General features: G+C 29.7%; 1 protein-coding gene across 1 annotated transcript; it reads right to left on the bottom strand.

The window, feature by feature from the left end:
- Positions 1-6127: 6127 nt before the first annotated feature.
- On the bottom strand, positions 6128-6868 carry LOC129286211 (protein DOG1-like 4). The gene has a single exon (XM_054922222.1). The coding sequence runs from the start codon at positions 6866-6868 to the stop codon at positions 6128-6130; it is 741 nt and encodes a 246-aa protein (XP_054778197.1).
- Between the last annotated feature and the right edge of the window lie 7780 nt (positions 6869-14648).

The raw sequence follows: 14648 nt of genomic DNA, 5'->3' as shown, positions 1-14648 counted from the left end.
CCATTAATTGGTTAAAAAAATGAATTTTTGAAAAAATTTTATTGAATTATTTATATTTTAATATTTACAAGTTAAAAATCACATATTTATATAAGTAAATCTGTATAAGTAAGTCAAACATGGGGAATTTTGAAAGAATTAGAATTAACTGGAAACTTGAATAGATTGAACTATTTTTTTCTTTTTACTTTTATTTCTTAATAAAAAATCTTATTCAATTTAGAAATATTAATGTCAACTTACCTCTAAGTTATTGTAGTAAAATTTTGAATGCATAATTTATTTATTGACATTATATGAATGACAAAGTAGAGAAAATTGAGGACTCATTTGTTTTAAAAGAACAAATAAAGTAAATAAAATATATATGTGTGTGTGAAATAAATGAGAATATTAAACCTTGATATGTTATTATTGAACAACTCTGAATTGGGAATAATATCAATATTTTTAATGCTTTTATTTTTTATATATGCAATATAAATATTAATTTTTTATATTTTATTATTACATTACCAATTTTTACCTGTTTAATTGATTAAATTATGAGAATCTTAATTCACCAATATTGCAAATTCATTAAGTACAATTTTCAAAACATTGAACCTCATCAATTCCGCACATCATAGGTTACTTGATCATTGCAGCAGCACTTGTCAGTGTTGGTCCAACCAAGCCTATTGTTTCTGCTCCGGCGACATTGAGTAGTGGAGCTTTTCCTGTTATGCCACATGCCAAGCAACAGAATATATCACCTGTACCAGCTTCTAATTCTCCACCTGATCATGCTCCAAGTCAAGACCAATTTTTTATTGGGAAACAAGAACATTCAACTAAAGGCACCTTTGGAAATTTGTAAGTTTAATAATATATCTGAATGATTATTGTTGTGTTTATTTTTGCCCTCTCTCTTTATAATTAACAAAGGAAAATTTATTTTTATTTATTTAAATTAATATTAATTTTTTTATAAAGTACTTTGTGTAATTTTACAGGTTATTTTCTACAATTTTTAAAGTCTTTTTTCACAATTTTTAAGTTAATTGATAATTAAAGTTAATTTTTTTCAATTACAAAATGCCCAATGCACAGTTTTTAAATATTGAAGAGGAAATTACATCACATAAAAGTATGTGAATAATTGAGGGGCAAAATGCCCAAAATCCTAAAATTTTTTATAGGTAGCAAAGTGTGAGAAAATTGCATCACCACTAAGATATTAAATAATAATATTATTATTATTTATACTATTATATATTGAAGTATTAATATTCTAGTAAAATATTATTAAAATAAATATAGTATTTTTAATTACTTATTACCATTATTTTTACTAATAATGGTGATGAGAATTATATTTGATTTGATTTAGGATTTATTAAAATTTAATTTAGTATCTAAAGATTGTTATTTTATCTTTAAGTATTATTTTAAATAAAATAAAATATTTAGTCAAACTAGATACCTTATCTTCATCTTTTATATTATAATTAGATTTAAATTTAAATTTATTATTATTTTTATTATTTTTAAGACTTTATAAATAATTATAGAATTCTTCGATTATATTCAGTTTCAACATTTGAATAAAAGTTATATAATTTTTCTCTCCTACTCATTTCTCTCTTCTCTCTCTTTTTCTTTCCTCTTTCTGATAGATAATCACTTGATAACCAATCAAATTTATTGGTCTGAATAGTATTGTGGTCTTTAACATGGACAAGAAATAATATTTATCTTCCTGTAAAAAAAATAACATTTGCCTTTTAATATTTACTTGTAATTTTAGGAGGTACTAATATTTTTATAGAATACTTATTTATAATTTTTTGGATCTTTTTCTATAATCATTAAGTCATTTTTTGTAATTTTCTTTGTTACTAACTAATAGTCAAAATAATTTTTTTTAACTATCAGTTACTAAATGCTTCGCTTTCAAATATTGAAATGAAAAAATATATTACACGTAAGTTTAGAACATCAAATGCTTATGAGCCAATAGTTAAAAGATAAAAATACCATTAATTCTTACAAACATGTTGCACCGATACAAGAACCTTGTGCTTAGAGGCTAAGTTTTACAAATTAATCTCTTACGATATAATATTAATATTTTAATATTTGAAACTTAAATAATTTCGTAAATTTGTAAGTCTTAAAATTAAAATTAAATATTTTAAAAAATTGAAATTTTGATATTCATAATTCAATCTCCTTGGATTTACAAATCAACCTCATAAATTTACAGATGAATTTACATATTTTTGGCATTGATCCTTCAAATTTTACATATTGATTTACAAAATTTTCAAGGGTTAAGGTTCAATTTGGCCACTATACTTACTTTTTAGGAGTACTAGGCACCCTATACTCTCAAGTGAGGTAATTTTTATTGACATAGCATGTGCGTGGAACTCATGCACAGTGACATGTAAAACATGGCATATCCTTTAGTATTAATTTGCCCTTGATCTTTTTTTTTAGTAGCTTTAAGCACCCTAAAGTCTTTATCTTAGAGCGTTAAACACCCTGAAGTTTTGTTAAAAAAATTAAATAAATTTTGTTAAAATATTAAGTATTTTAGTATTTAATAATTTAAATATTACTATTTAAAACATTATACCGCCCAATTTAATATTTTAATATTTTTTAATTTTGTATTAAAAATGAAGCAAATGAACCTCCAAGTTAATGAAGAAAATTTTTTCTTCTCATCTCTTCATTTTTCTCTTGTTACGTAACTTTTTTTGTAACATATTAATAAAATAAATAATATCTTTTAAATAAATATTTTTATTGTCATATGGTTAGTTCTAGATTTGTCATATTTATGATTTTACTATTAACATTGCAAAGTATAGAGTATTAAATTTTGATAATGTAATATTTTGAAGGAAGATTATTAATTGATCAAAAAAATTCAAAAACTTAATCAATATTAAAAATATAAATAAATACCCCTCATCCTTGAGTTCAATTGGTGAAGGCCTTGGACTCTCTCACATCATGGAGGAGGTTCGATTATGGAGTTGCCCTAGGCGTTGGGGGAGGCATCCTAATTTCGAGGTGCCTAGGTAAAACGTCTGAGGGTAATTGATGGCTTGCCCTGCCCAACATTGATATCACTTAGGAGGAATGGAGATTGCTCCCTACCCTTTAGATCTTGGGCGAGCTCAGCCACCTTCCAAAAATTTTGGTATAAATATATATATATATATATATATATAAAAGTAAGTTTTGACACACAAAAAAGCATAATAATTTGGATATTGTATCAGAGGTAAAATTGAATATCGATATATAAAAAATAAAAAGTTACCTATAAATTTATAAAATGCTAGCAAAAATAATATTTAAATATAAAAAATATTAAATTAGGTGGTGTAATGTTTTAAATAATAATATTTAAATTATTAAATATTAAAATACTTAATATTTTAATAATATTTAATTAATTTTATTTTAACAAGATTTCAAGGTGCCCAGTGCTTCAAGAAAAAGATTTTCAAGTGCTTAGTACTTTTAAAAAAGAGTTTAAGGGCAAATTAACATCAAAAGACATGTCACTGTGCATGGGTCCCACACACATGCCACGTCAGTAAAAAACAAAAAAAAAACAGTTGATTAATAAAAGGAGCTTTTTGCTTCTCCAAAAAATAGTTCAGGGATAAAATTGCTCCAATTAAAAGTATAAGGTGCTCAACGCTCTTAAAAAATAAGTACAAGGATAAAATTGAACCTTAACCCAATTTTCAAATCACTCTATTAAATCTACAAATAGACTAAGCATTTTCTACCGTATTAACTTTTTAATTTTCAATGTTGGCTTATAAATTTAAGGAAAAATGATAACAAAATCCCTTCAAATTATGTAAATGATAATTTGGTCCTTTAAAATGTCATAATACCAATAAAGTTTTTAGAAACTTTTCTATCATTAAGAAATTAATATAAATGACTAAATAGTCCTTAGTTCAAATATCAATTGTCATTCACAAGTTTTATTTCAAGATTCACAATTTTTCTTCTTAAAATTGTAAGAATTCAACAACAATTCATAAGTTTATATTTAAAATTCTGATATTCCTCAAGTGTTGCAAATATCAATTATTATTTAGAAGTTTTATTCCAAAATTTATAACTTTTCTTTTTAAAATCGCAAAAATGTAATAGCAATTCGCAAGTTCATATTTGAAATCCTAAACTAAAGACAATTTGATCATTTATATTAATTTTTTAATGATAGAAAAGCTCCTAGAAACTTCATTTGTATTATAACATTTCGAGGGACTAAATTATCATTTATATAATTTAAAAGAATTTTATTATTATTTTTTCTAAATTTAAATAGATGTCTTGTAAATGTAAAAAGACTTGTAAATCAATTTATAAGATTTGAAGAATCAATGTAAAAAGTATGTAGATTTACATTTAAATCTACCATATTGGTAACTTGTAAATTTAGGATATTGACATGTTAATATTAAAATATTATTTTTTTTAAAAAAATTATTTATGAACTTAAGATTTTTAACTTGTAAATCTACAAAATTTAACTCATGAATCTACAACATTTAACTAATAAATATTAAAATATAAAGAATCCAATAAAAATATTTTCTTCAAAAAAAATTATTTTCGCCAGTCGGCGCCACTAGTGATCAGTTAATTGATGCTGGCCACTGGTCAACAACTTCCAATTGTCGGTCAACGCTGGTCAAAGAAGTGTGTGCTCAAGGGTATTTGTATAATTTTACCTCATAAGTTAATGGATTCATGTGTAAATAATTCAACTATAAACTATTTTTTAAAGACTACTAAGTATCCTGTGCTATGGGTGATGCAAAAGGAATCATCAACTATAGAAAACATAGCATCCACAACCTTTGATCCATTTTCTTTATACGTCCATTTATCATGACTGTGGGACCCACAAATTTTCACACTAACTCACTCCTCCCTGACCTTTTAGCACATCAAACCAGTCTCCTCTTTTCCTCAAATATTTTTCATCCATATTTCCACAATATTGAACACAAAATGGAGGCAATTCGAAAGCATGATCCAGGACAACACCTCACAGATGAAACAAAAGCAGTGAGAAACCTTGAACTTGCTATCACGATAGCAAGGGCTGTCGCTTGTTACTCTTCGACTTCAGGTTCGTAGAGTAGGAGCTCCTCCTCCATCTGCTGCTTCTTTTATTTAATCTGTAACTAGAAGCTCATTTTCAAAAAGGCTAATAATTTCTGTAATAAGTGACTGTATTCCCCTTCATTAAAATAAAGAAAGGGTATAATCCCTCTCTTTTCCATAAAAATGCATTTTTTGGGCCATTTGATGAAACTTGGTCTGTGTTCATTAGACTAAGAAAGTAGAGATCGTTGGTTCAACCTTTCTTAACCAGGTTAGGAATAAGCACCAGTTCCAAAAAAATTGGTGCTCCTGTGTTTATGTTCTCTAATGTCGGCACTTGTGCTTCTTGCCTTCCATCAAACTCTTACCTTTTTGTTCAATTTATTGTTTCGTTCACTTGATTGATGATGGGTTGATTTTTCTTATCCCACTTCTTAGCTTCATTCACCCTCTTTTTTCCTCTCTCAACTAGATCTCCACTGTGCTTTTCATTTGGCCATGGGAGACAACAAAGATGGTGAAGAAAAGAGACTGGTTTGATGCGCTGAAAGGTTGGTAAAAAGCGAGTCAACGTGAAAATTCATAGGTCCCACAAACCTAATCAATGAACACTAGACAAAATGGACGAAAGGTTGTGGATACTACGTTTCTTATAGTTGATGATCTTTTTCGTTTCAACTCGTAGTATTTGATATTTAGTGGTGCTAGAAAAATAATTCGTGGCTAATTAAGTTTTCACCTTTATCCTAAATTAATCACAATCAAGAGATTAGAGATATTTTCACAAATTCATGAGACTTATATATAAATAAGTTTTTTTATTTGGGACTCATGTAATTTTTCTAAACTAAAATGTCATAAATATTTTTTTCTTTTTGAGATTTTTCTCTCTTGAAACACAAGAAGTTTAAATAAAACATTAAAAAAAAAACAGCCTACAAGTTCACGCAGTTTTTTATCCGCACTCAATTAATAACTTGTCGTGGCTCATTCAATCTGGGGGACATGAAGCATGTCTGTCGATCTCCTTCTTCCCCCATTGCCTCAAACGAAGCTGCATAGCAAGAACTGAAGCCAAGAACTCCACACCCTGCAATGGCGTCAGCACATCCAGCACTCCTTTCAGTGTCTTCAGCCTCACGCAATCTGCCCCCTTCATCATCCTCTCCAACCCGTCCAACACTCCCTTCAACCCCACTTCCACCTCCTTCGCCGCCACCCCTCCGCCGTCACCGCCTCCCTCCGCCGTCACCCGGCTCGAGAGCTTGACGAGCTCCACTATCTTGTGGTCAGCCATGGCCACCTGCAGCCTCTCCATCTCTCTTTCCACCTTCTCCTCCTCCATCCTCATCCTCATCCTCAGCTCCTCTATCTTCCTAGCCTGCTCGTCACTCATGCCAAACGACGCCGTCGTGGAGGCGAGACTCCGAAGCAACCGGAAGACCATGGACGGCTTCCATCCGGTGATCCAAGAGCAGGCATTCTCGAGAGGAGTGAGCCACGTGGGAGCGAAGAAGGGAAGCACATCTTCACGAGCCTCAGCCCATTTGACGGTGTAATACTGCTTGATGTGGGATGTCACAGAGTTGACCAAATGCTGAACGTCGACGTGTTGGTCGTTGGCAGAGGCCACCATTTGGGAAACTTGAAGAAGCTGGTGGAGGATTTCTTCGAGCTTGCAGAACCAGGTGTGGTAGAAGTCACGGAACCTGTCCTGGACCTGGGATTTCATGGTGGAAGGAGGAGGAGATAGTGAGGGGAGTACTGAGGGAGTGAGAAAGGGAGAGAGAGTATAAAAAGGAGGAGGAGAGAACAGATGGAGGAAGGAGGGAAGGCCACGGAAGGAAGGAGAAGAGGTGGAGAATGGATGCATGGCTTACGCGCAGCAGATGGGTACTAGTGCGTTACAAGCTCTGTTTGACGCTTTGCACTTTGGGACAGGTACATCACCATCATCTCTTGACTCTCTCCTTCTAGTTTTTTTTTAATAAATAAATAAAACCAAAAATGGAATTATATATATATATATATATATATCAATTAAGTTAGCTGGATTGGGTTCTCACTAAGGTAAGCCTTCAAATTTAAATTGCATTAGTTTCTTACAAAAGTATTTAAAGAACACTCACTAGATATTCACATCCAAAACATGAATTTGACTAAATTATGAGTTGAATTCTTGTCGACCAATTCTAAATCAAAGTTTGTTGGTAAATGGAATTAAGTTACGGTCAAGCTAGACTCTAGACTCATTAGAAATTGGGTAGAGCTATAGACCCATAACTTCAAAGGGGAGAAAAGAACGACTACTCATAAATGATTTTTTCAAGGATTTTAGGACTACAAAAATGTACGCTAAAAAATATTATTTAAATTATTTTTAAAATTACATTTTTAAAAAATTTTAAAATTTCACCCTTAGCCTAACATTTTTTTCATAGGAAAGGGAAACAGACATATCCACACAAGTACGTTTAACATTGAGTTCGAATCCAAGACTTTTTTTTTTAAAAAAAAAAAAGTGGTGTTGCCATTAGAATAACTGACAGTTAATATTTTTTAAAAATTACATGACAATTCAAATATTTAAAAAAATATTATAATTTTGTTCGAAACTTAAAAGTTTGTTAGGTTTTTTTTTTTTTTTCCGCTCTGATGTACAAGAATTAAATAAATTTTAATTGATTAAAATAATATAACATTATAACTTATTTGATTAAATTATTCACACACACACACATATATATATAATGTTAAATTACTTTCGTTCATTTTAAATTCTCCATTACATATCTCTACGTTTTTCTTCTTAATAAAGCAAATAATAATTAATAAAAAATTATAAAAATAAATAATAGTAGTAAGAAAAACTAAAATCTGAATATTATTATATGGAAACAGCACCCTTATCTGAATATTATTATATGGAAACAGCACCCTTATCAGCCTTTGATGTTGAGATGATCTTTCAAGAATATTATATTCATTTGTAACTGAACTAGGTAGTGGCCTAATCATGTTTTGTATAGAATTTCAGGGGAGTTGCACAATTCATAATTTATAAATATCTGGTACTTGTTATTAATGTTATATTATATAAAGTTAGATATACTCCTTCTCTTTAAAAATATAAGATATTTTTAATCAAATTTTACCTTTCAATAAAGTAGTTACCTACTTTTTAACTAATCCTATCTTTCTATATTTATCCCTATAAAACACTTTATAATAAATATAAAGTCATTCATCAATAGAAGCATTTTTGAAAAAAGGATAATGATTACACCTCAAAAGATTAAAAATACTTTATATTTTTTAACATCTAATTCTTCAAAAAATGTCTTATGTTTTTAAACGGATGGAGTATATATTTTAAATAAAATAAAAATTTGCTAATATTTAAACTATTTGAAAACCAAAACAAAATAAGCATGAAAGATCAGGATCTTAACTTGCCTAATTATTAGAAATTAATATATTTTTTAGAAAAAATGGATGTGCGCAGATGGAGTCTATATCACTGTATATTTTGTTTGACTACTAATAAAAGGTTTAGTTTTTTTTTAAAAAAAATGTGTTTCACGTTTCCCTCATAAAAAGCTTATAATTATACTAATACATACATACATGTAGAAAATAACATATTAAGTATCAATAAAATGTCAAATATAACAAATTAAATTTAAAATATCTCATAATAAAAAAATAAATTTAAAATATCAAGTTAAATTTAGATCAAAATACAACAAAAATTAACCTAGATGATAAGGATTTGACTAATAATTTATAAGCTTGTGAGTTTTAGGACCTGTTTGTTTAATATTAAAAACATAAATGATTTTTAAAAAGTTTAGAGAGTTTATAAAAAAATTTATTTTGTAGAGAATGTATAAAAAGAAAAAATTATTTTATGTTTGATTATAATAATAATAAAGTGATTATTAGTTTTTTATTTTTAAATTTTATGATTTTTTTATTTTTTTATAAAAATAATTTATTATTATATTATTTTAAAATTTTATGATGTCATCTCATTTTTCATTTTTTAAAAATACTCTTTTTCATCTTCTGCATTAAATTATTTTTAAAAAAATATTCAAAGTAGCTCATTAAAATATTCAAAAATCTTTTTTTAAAATTTTAATTATTTTTAAAAGTTTAAATAAATATAAGAAAAACTCACAAAATAATTTTTTTCAAAAAATAAATGATTTTTTTAGAATAATCTAAAACAAACAGCCCTTAATCACTTTTTGTGCTTGAAATATGTTCTGGACTTATTGAGTTATCAAGATTTAACTCACCTAAATTTTTTATAAAAACATATTAAATTTAAAATTTGCTAGATAAAATATATATATATATATATATATTCATAATAAAATATTAAATATTTTGAAGTGTATATTATTTTGTGATAAGAAAAATACTATTTAATTTCAGAAAAGATTAGCAAAAATGGTGAAAGGAATATATCGAGGATAACAGGGCAGCTGGCAGCCTTGGGCGCGACATTTAGCAAAGAACACTGACCTTTGACTACTGTGAACGGTCAGGATTCAATATTTGTTTATTTGTGGGTTTGGCTTTCGTGACCGTCCAAGAGAAACAACAGAGGAGAAATCTACAGATCTCTAACACCTGAACTTTCATTTCATGTGTTTCGGGGTGAGACGTGTCGGCCTGGGAGCACATTCAAATTCTACGTGTAAAACGTCTTCAAACGAATTTAAATTTGACATAATTAAGTCTCAAGAAATCATATTAACTAATAACCGTTAGATCCTTAATAATTTTTTTTAAAAAAATGAATTGTAACTACTAAATATCAGTTCAGTTAATTATAAATTTATATATCTCAGTCGTAGATAAGTTATGTCATGTCCGGAGAGTAGAAGATGATCGGCACCATATCGTGCATTCCCGTAAACCTTAACATGAAAAATTCAATTCATTTTTTTTAAAATAATCAGATTATATAGAATTTATAACACTTTTAATATTACTTATCATAAGAAGACTTCAAAGTTTTTGTAGAAATTTCGGCAGAACTTTTTTTATAATTAGGATCTTCCAAAAATTTTACAACAGAAATTTTTATAGATAACACTATAAATCAGGAGCGTAGCTCCTTCTAGCCAGTAACCAATATACAAACCAAAAATAAAGTTTATCGATAACCTATGTAGAGCATCTAATCTTTCTTTTAAATTAAAAAGACATACAAATTATATATTTATATTAAAAGTAACAGTACCAATCAAAAATTTCCACCCACTGTAGCTATTTTGCCCTTTAGAAGTCGGTTGTGGGATCAGTGTCAACTAACAAATCTGAAACCAAAATAATTTTTTCAATGAATAGCATTCCCATGGTAAAATTCTTAAAATTTAAATCAACAAACTCTAATAATGATGTTAATTAATTAAAAATAATTTCACAAAAAAATTTATAAGCCTGTAAGTCATAATCATAATTGTAAAATAAGAGTAAATTGAAAAAAATTTGTGTTATCATGCTTAAAGAAAATAATTTACTCACATACAACTCAAAGTGGTAAAATTTCTGGCCAAAATCATGTAAATTTCAAAAACACATATTAATCAACATTTAAAATTTTGAGAACTCAACAAAATAGTTTACAAACGTGAACACACAGTTTACGAGAATAAATAATCAAACACGGCTTATGTCACAAAAACAAACGTGGATGCACCAGTCTACGAGAGTAAATAACCAAACGCAGTCGAATCTATGAAATAAACGTGGACATATATTCCACAAGGATAAATGACCAAACGCGGCTCAGGCCACGAAATCAAACGCGGGTACAAAGCCCATGAATATCAAACGTGAGAACAAAACTTACGAACCAAACTAACTAGTGTTTAACCACAACGCGCTACAGGCTAACGGAACTGCCGTTAGCAGCAGTGTTCTGTTTAGAATCCTCTCAAAAATTATGTTTCAAACATGCGAGAAGAATAATTATTTCTGAAATACAATCTGCATTTTCAATACCAAGCTCGCATGAATCATTTTAAATTTCAATTTAAGACTTGTTGAAAATAGTCTTTCATAAATAATGTATAAGTTTGCGTTATCTAAATAATCAAGGATTTCTAGAGTTTAATAAACCAACTAATTTCATAAATCTTTGAAATATATTCCTTGAGGAAATAAATGCATATATCATCCTTTAATTATCCAGCATCGATATTTCAAAGTCTCAAACTAATATAATTCATAAGAGTGAAATATCTCAATGAAAGTCTATTAAAAATAGAAATACAATTAAAAATAAATTAAAGGGAACGCTATTCACTTACTTGTTAGAACTTCAAATTCTCAAAAATATCCTTCCTTTAATTCTGGTTAAGGTCTCGTTCTTCCTTACACCCGATCAAGATGTAAATAAATGAAATTTTTTTAACACAATTCCAAATCAACCCCATCATTTTAAAATTAATATTCATACTTTAGAGTTAGTCTAAGTACCATTTATATCACTAGTCTACTCCAGCTTGTTTTACCCATGCCAATCTACTATTATTATTTTTCTTTCTTGAGACAGAAACTTCTCTTAATCTTTGCACCAAATACTTTAGGTGCATTACTTCTCCTACTACTCATTTTATTGAATAATTATGGCATAATTATCAAACTAAGATAAAAATTTTCCGTTCAAGATTTCAACATTCCTTACCCTTACAACATTAATAATCCACTTATTTTCAAATAAAACTCTAAGCTACCACATCATCTCCTTCCTTCTACACTTGTAATTTCTATTTAAATTAAAATTCTACTTCCTCCTCATGCACATATAGCCATAATAACAGGGGAGCCAAACTTTTCCAACTTCAATGATCAAATCACACGTATATTATCCAAGAGAAAGCAAGTCTTGAAGCTCCCTTACTTCCAGCAACTAGCAACGTACATTTAAGTAAGAGAAAGGCAAAACTTACACTAAATAGGGGAGAGGAAGAACAGATCATAGCACTCAAGAAAAGAGGAAAACCACATCACAGCAGCAGACCCAGCTCTCAACAGCAACAACAATAGCTCTGGAAACTTGGTTTCTTCCCTACAACCCGACACAGTCACACGGCCAGAGACAACAAAAAATGGAGAGGCAACTAAAATAGAGAGTACAGACCAGTATAGCAGAGCACAAAGCTCATGGTTGAGCTGGGAAAGGAAAAGCTCGTGAGTAAAACTCCCAGCTCCAACAATTTGGTCTCACGCTAGTAATAACCTGAACACAAATGACAAAAACCAAACAGCAACTAGAAAAAGAGAAACAGAGACGAGAGATGCGAGATTGAACCTCTTAGAAGTTTCCAAGCTATGACACCTCTCTGTTCTCACCGATGAGCCTTGAGACCGAGGAGAGGAATGAAGATATAAGGGGACGAGGAGACAAGTTACCTTAAAATTTTAGATCCCTCTAGCTCTCTCTTGTACTCTATATCCGACTCAAATAAGGGAGAGAAGAATAAAAATAAATTTGATGAGAGAGGGGTATTTTTATAATTTTAGAGAAGCTGAACAAAATAAAATCCCCTTTTATTGCGTCAGAGATTTGAACCTGGAACCTTGAGGTTGCTTGGCATACATACTTTCATTCTACCAATACTTCATATTGTTATAATTATCCCAAACATAACTAAAATATATTCATATAGTTAATTAAATAAGTATATATATATATACATATATTTGTTTTTAAGGCTATTACATTCTTCCCTCCTTAAGAAATTCGATCCTTCAAATTTAAATTTGTGCTTACCTTAATCCCCAAATAGGTGTGGATACTTAGCATGCATATCAGTTTTGATTTCCTACATAGCTTCTTCTTGAGAATGGTTACGCCATAGCACTTTCACCGAAGCGATTTCTTTCAACCGTAACTTCTAAACTTGTCAATCCAAAATAGCCACAGGAAGTTCTTCATAAGATAAGTCTGGGGCTCTTTGAATCCCTTGAGTTTCTATCACATGAGAAGGTCATATAAGTATTTCTGTAACATTGATATAAGAAACACTGGATGAATACCCAACAATTCAAGCAGTAACGCCAAACGATAAGCAACTGCATTAATTTTTTCCAAAATTTCAAATAGACCAACATACCTTGGACTTAATTTACCTTTCTTCCCAAACCTCATTACCCTTTTCATAGGAGATACCTTAAGAAATAATTTATCCCCAACCATGAATTCCAACTCTCGATGTCGATTATCAACATAAGACTTCTGTGAATTTTGAGCTGTTATTAATCTTTCTCTAATTATTTTCACTTTTTCAATAGCATCTTGTACTAAATTCGGTCCCAAAAGCTTAGTATCGCCAACATCAAACCACCCAATAGGATACCTACATTTCCTGCTGTAAAGTGCTTCATATGGGGCCATTTGTATGCTAGATTAATAACTGTTATTGTAAGCAAACTCCACGAAAGCTAAGTAACGATCCCAACTGCTACCAAAATCTAAAATGCAAGACCTTAGCATATCTTCAAGTATCTGAATGGTTCTCTCTGATTGGCCATCGATTTGTGGGTGTAAAGTGGTATTGAGATCCAATCGAGTACCCAAAACTTCTTAAAAAGATCTCCAAAATTGAGAAGTAAATTGAGGACTTCTATTAGAAATCATAGATACTGAAATCCTATGCAATTGCACAATCTCATCAATATACAATTGAGCATATTTATTAATATTATATATTATTTTCACTAAAATGAAATGAGCTGATTTCATCAGTCTATCAATAATAACCCAAATAGAATCATACCCCTTAGCAGTATGAGGCAACCTAATAACGAAGTCCATTGTGACATTTTTCCATTTTCACTCTGGTATTTCTAATCTTTGATGTAGCCTGGCTGGCTTCTGGTGTTCTGCTTTAACTTGCTGACATGTCAAACAGTGTGAGACAAAGTCTACTACATCCTTTTCATGCCATCTCACCAATACAGTTGTTTTAAATCTTGATACATCTTTGTTGCTCTTGGATGAATAGTATATACAGAAGGATGAGCCTCTTCCATAATAAGTCGCTTTAAATTTTCCTCTTGTGGCACGCAAATTCTACCATTGCACTTTAATATCCCTTCCTGATCAATTTCAAACTCAATGTTATTTCCTGAGATAACTGCTTCCTTTAACTTACATAACTTTAGATTCGAAAATTGAGCACTCTTAATCTGTTCCATTAAAGAAGAACGAGCTCGTATGTGAGATAGAAATGCTCCTTTATCAACTATCTCAAGCTTCACTCTACTCTACTCAAGTTTATGAATTTCTTGCACCAAAGGCCTTCTTGTCAAAGTCATATACGCCAAGTTACCTATCGAATTTCTACTTAAGGCATCAGCCACTACATTTGCTTTTCCAGGATGGTAAAGAATTGTACAATTATAATCCTTCAATAACTCCATCCATCTTTTTTGTCTAAGATTAAGATCCTTTTGCTCAAAAATGTACTTTAGACTCTTATAATCAG

This window comes from Prosopis cineraria, unplaced genomic scaffold (assembly GCF_029017545.1).
Source record: "Prosopis cineraria cultivar Desert tree isolate PC_DT_omini unplaced genomic scaffold, ASM2901754v1 PC11, whole genome shotgun sequence".
Lineage (NCBI taxonomy): Eukaryota > Viridiplantae > Streptophyta > Magnoliopsida > Fabales > Fabaceae > Prosopis > Prosopis cineraria.
Note: the sequence above shows the minus strand (reverse complement) of the source record. Positions and strands in the feature narration are given on the sequence as shown.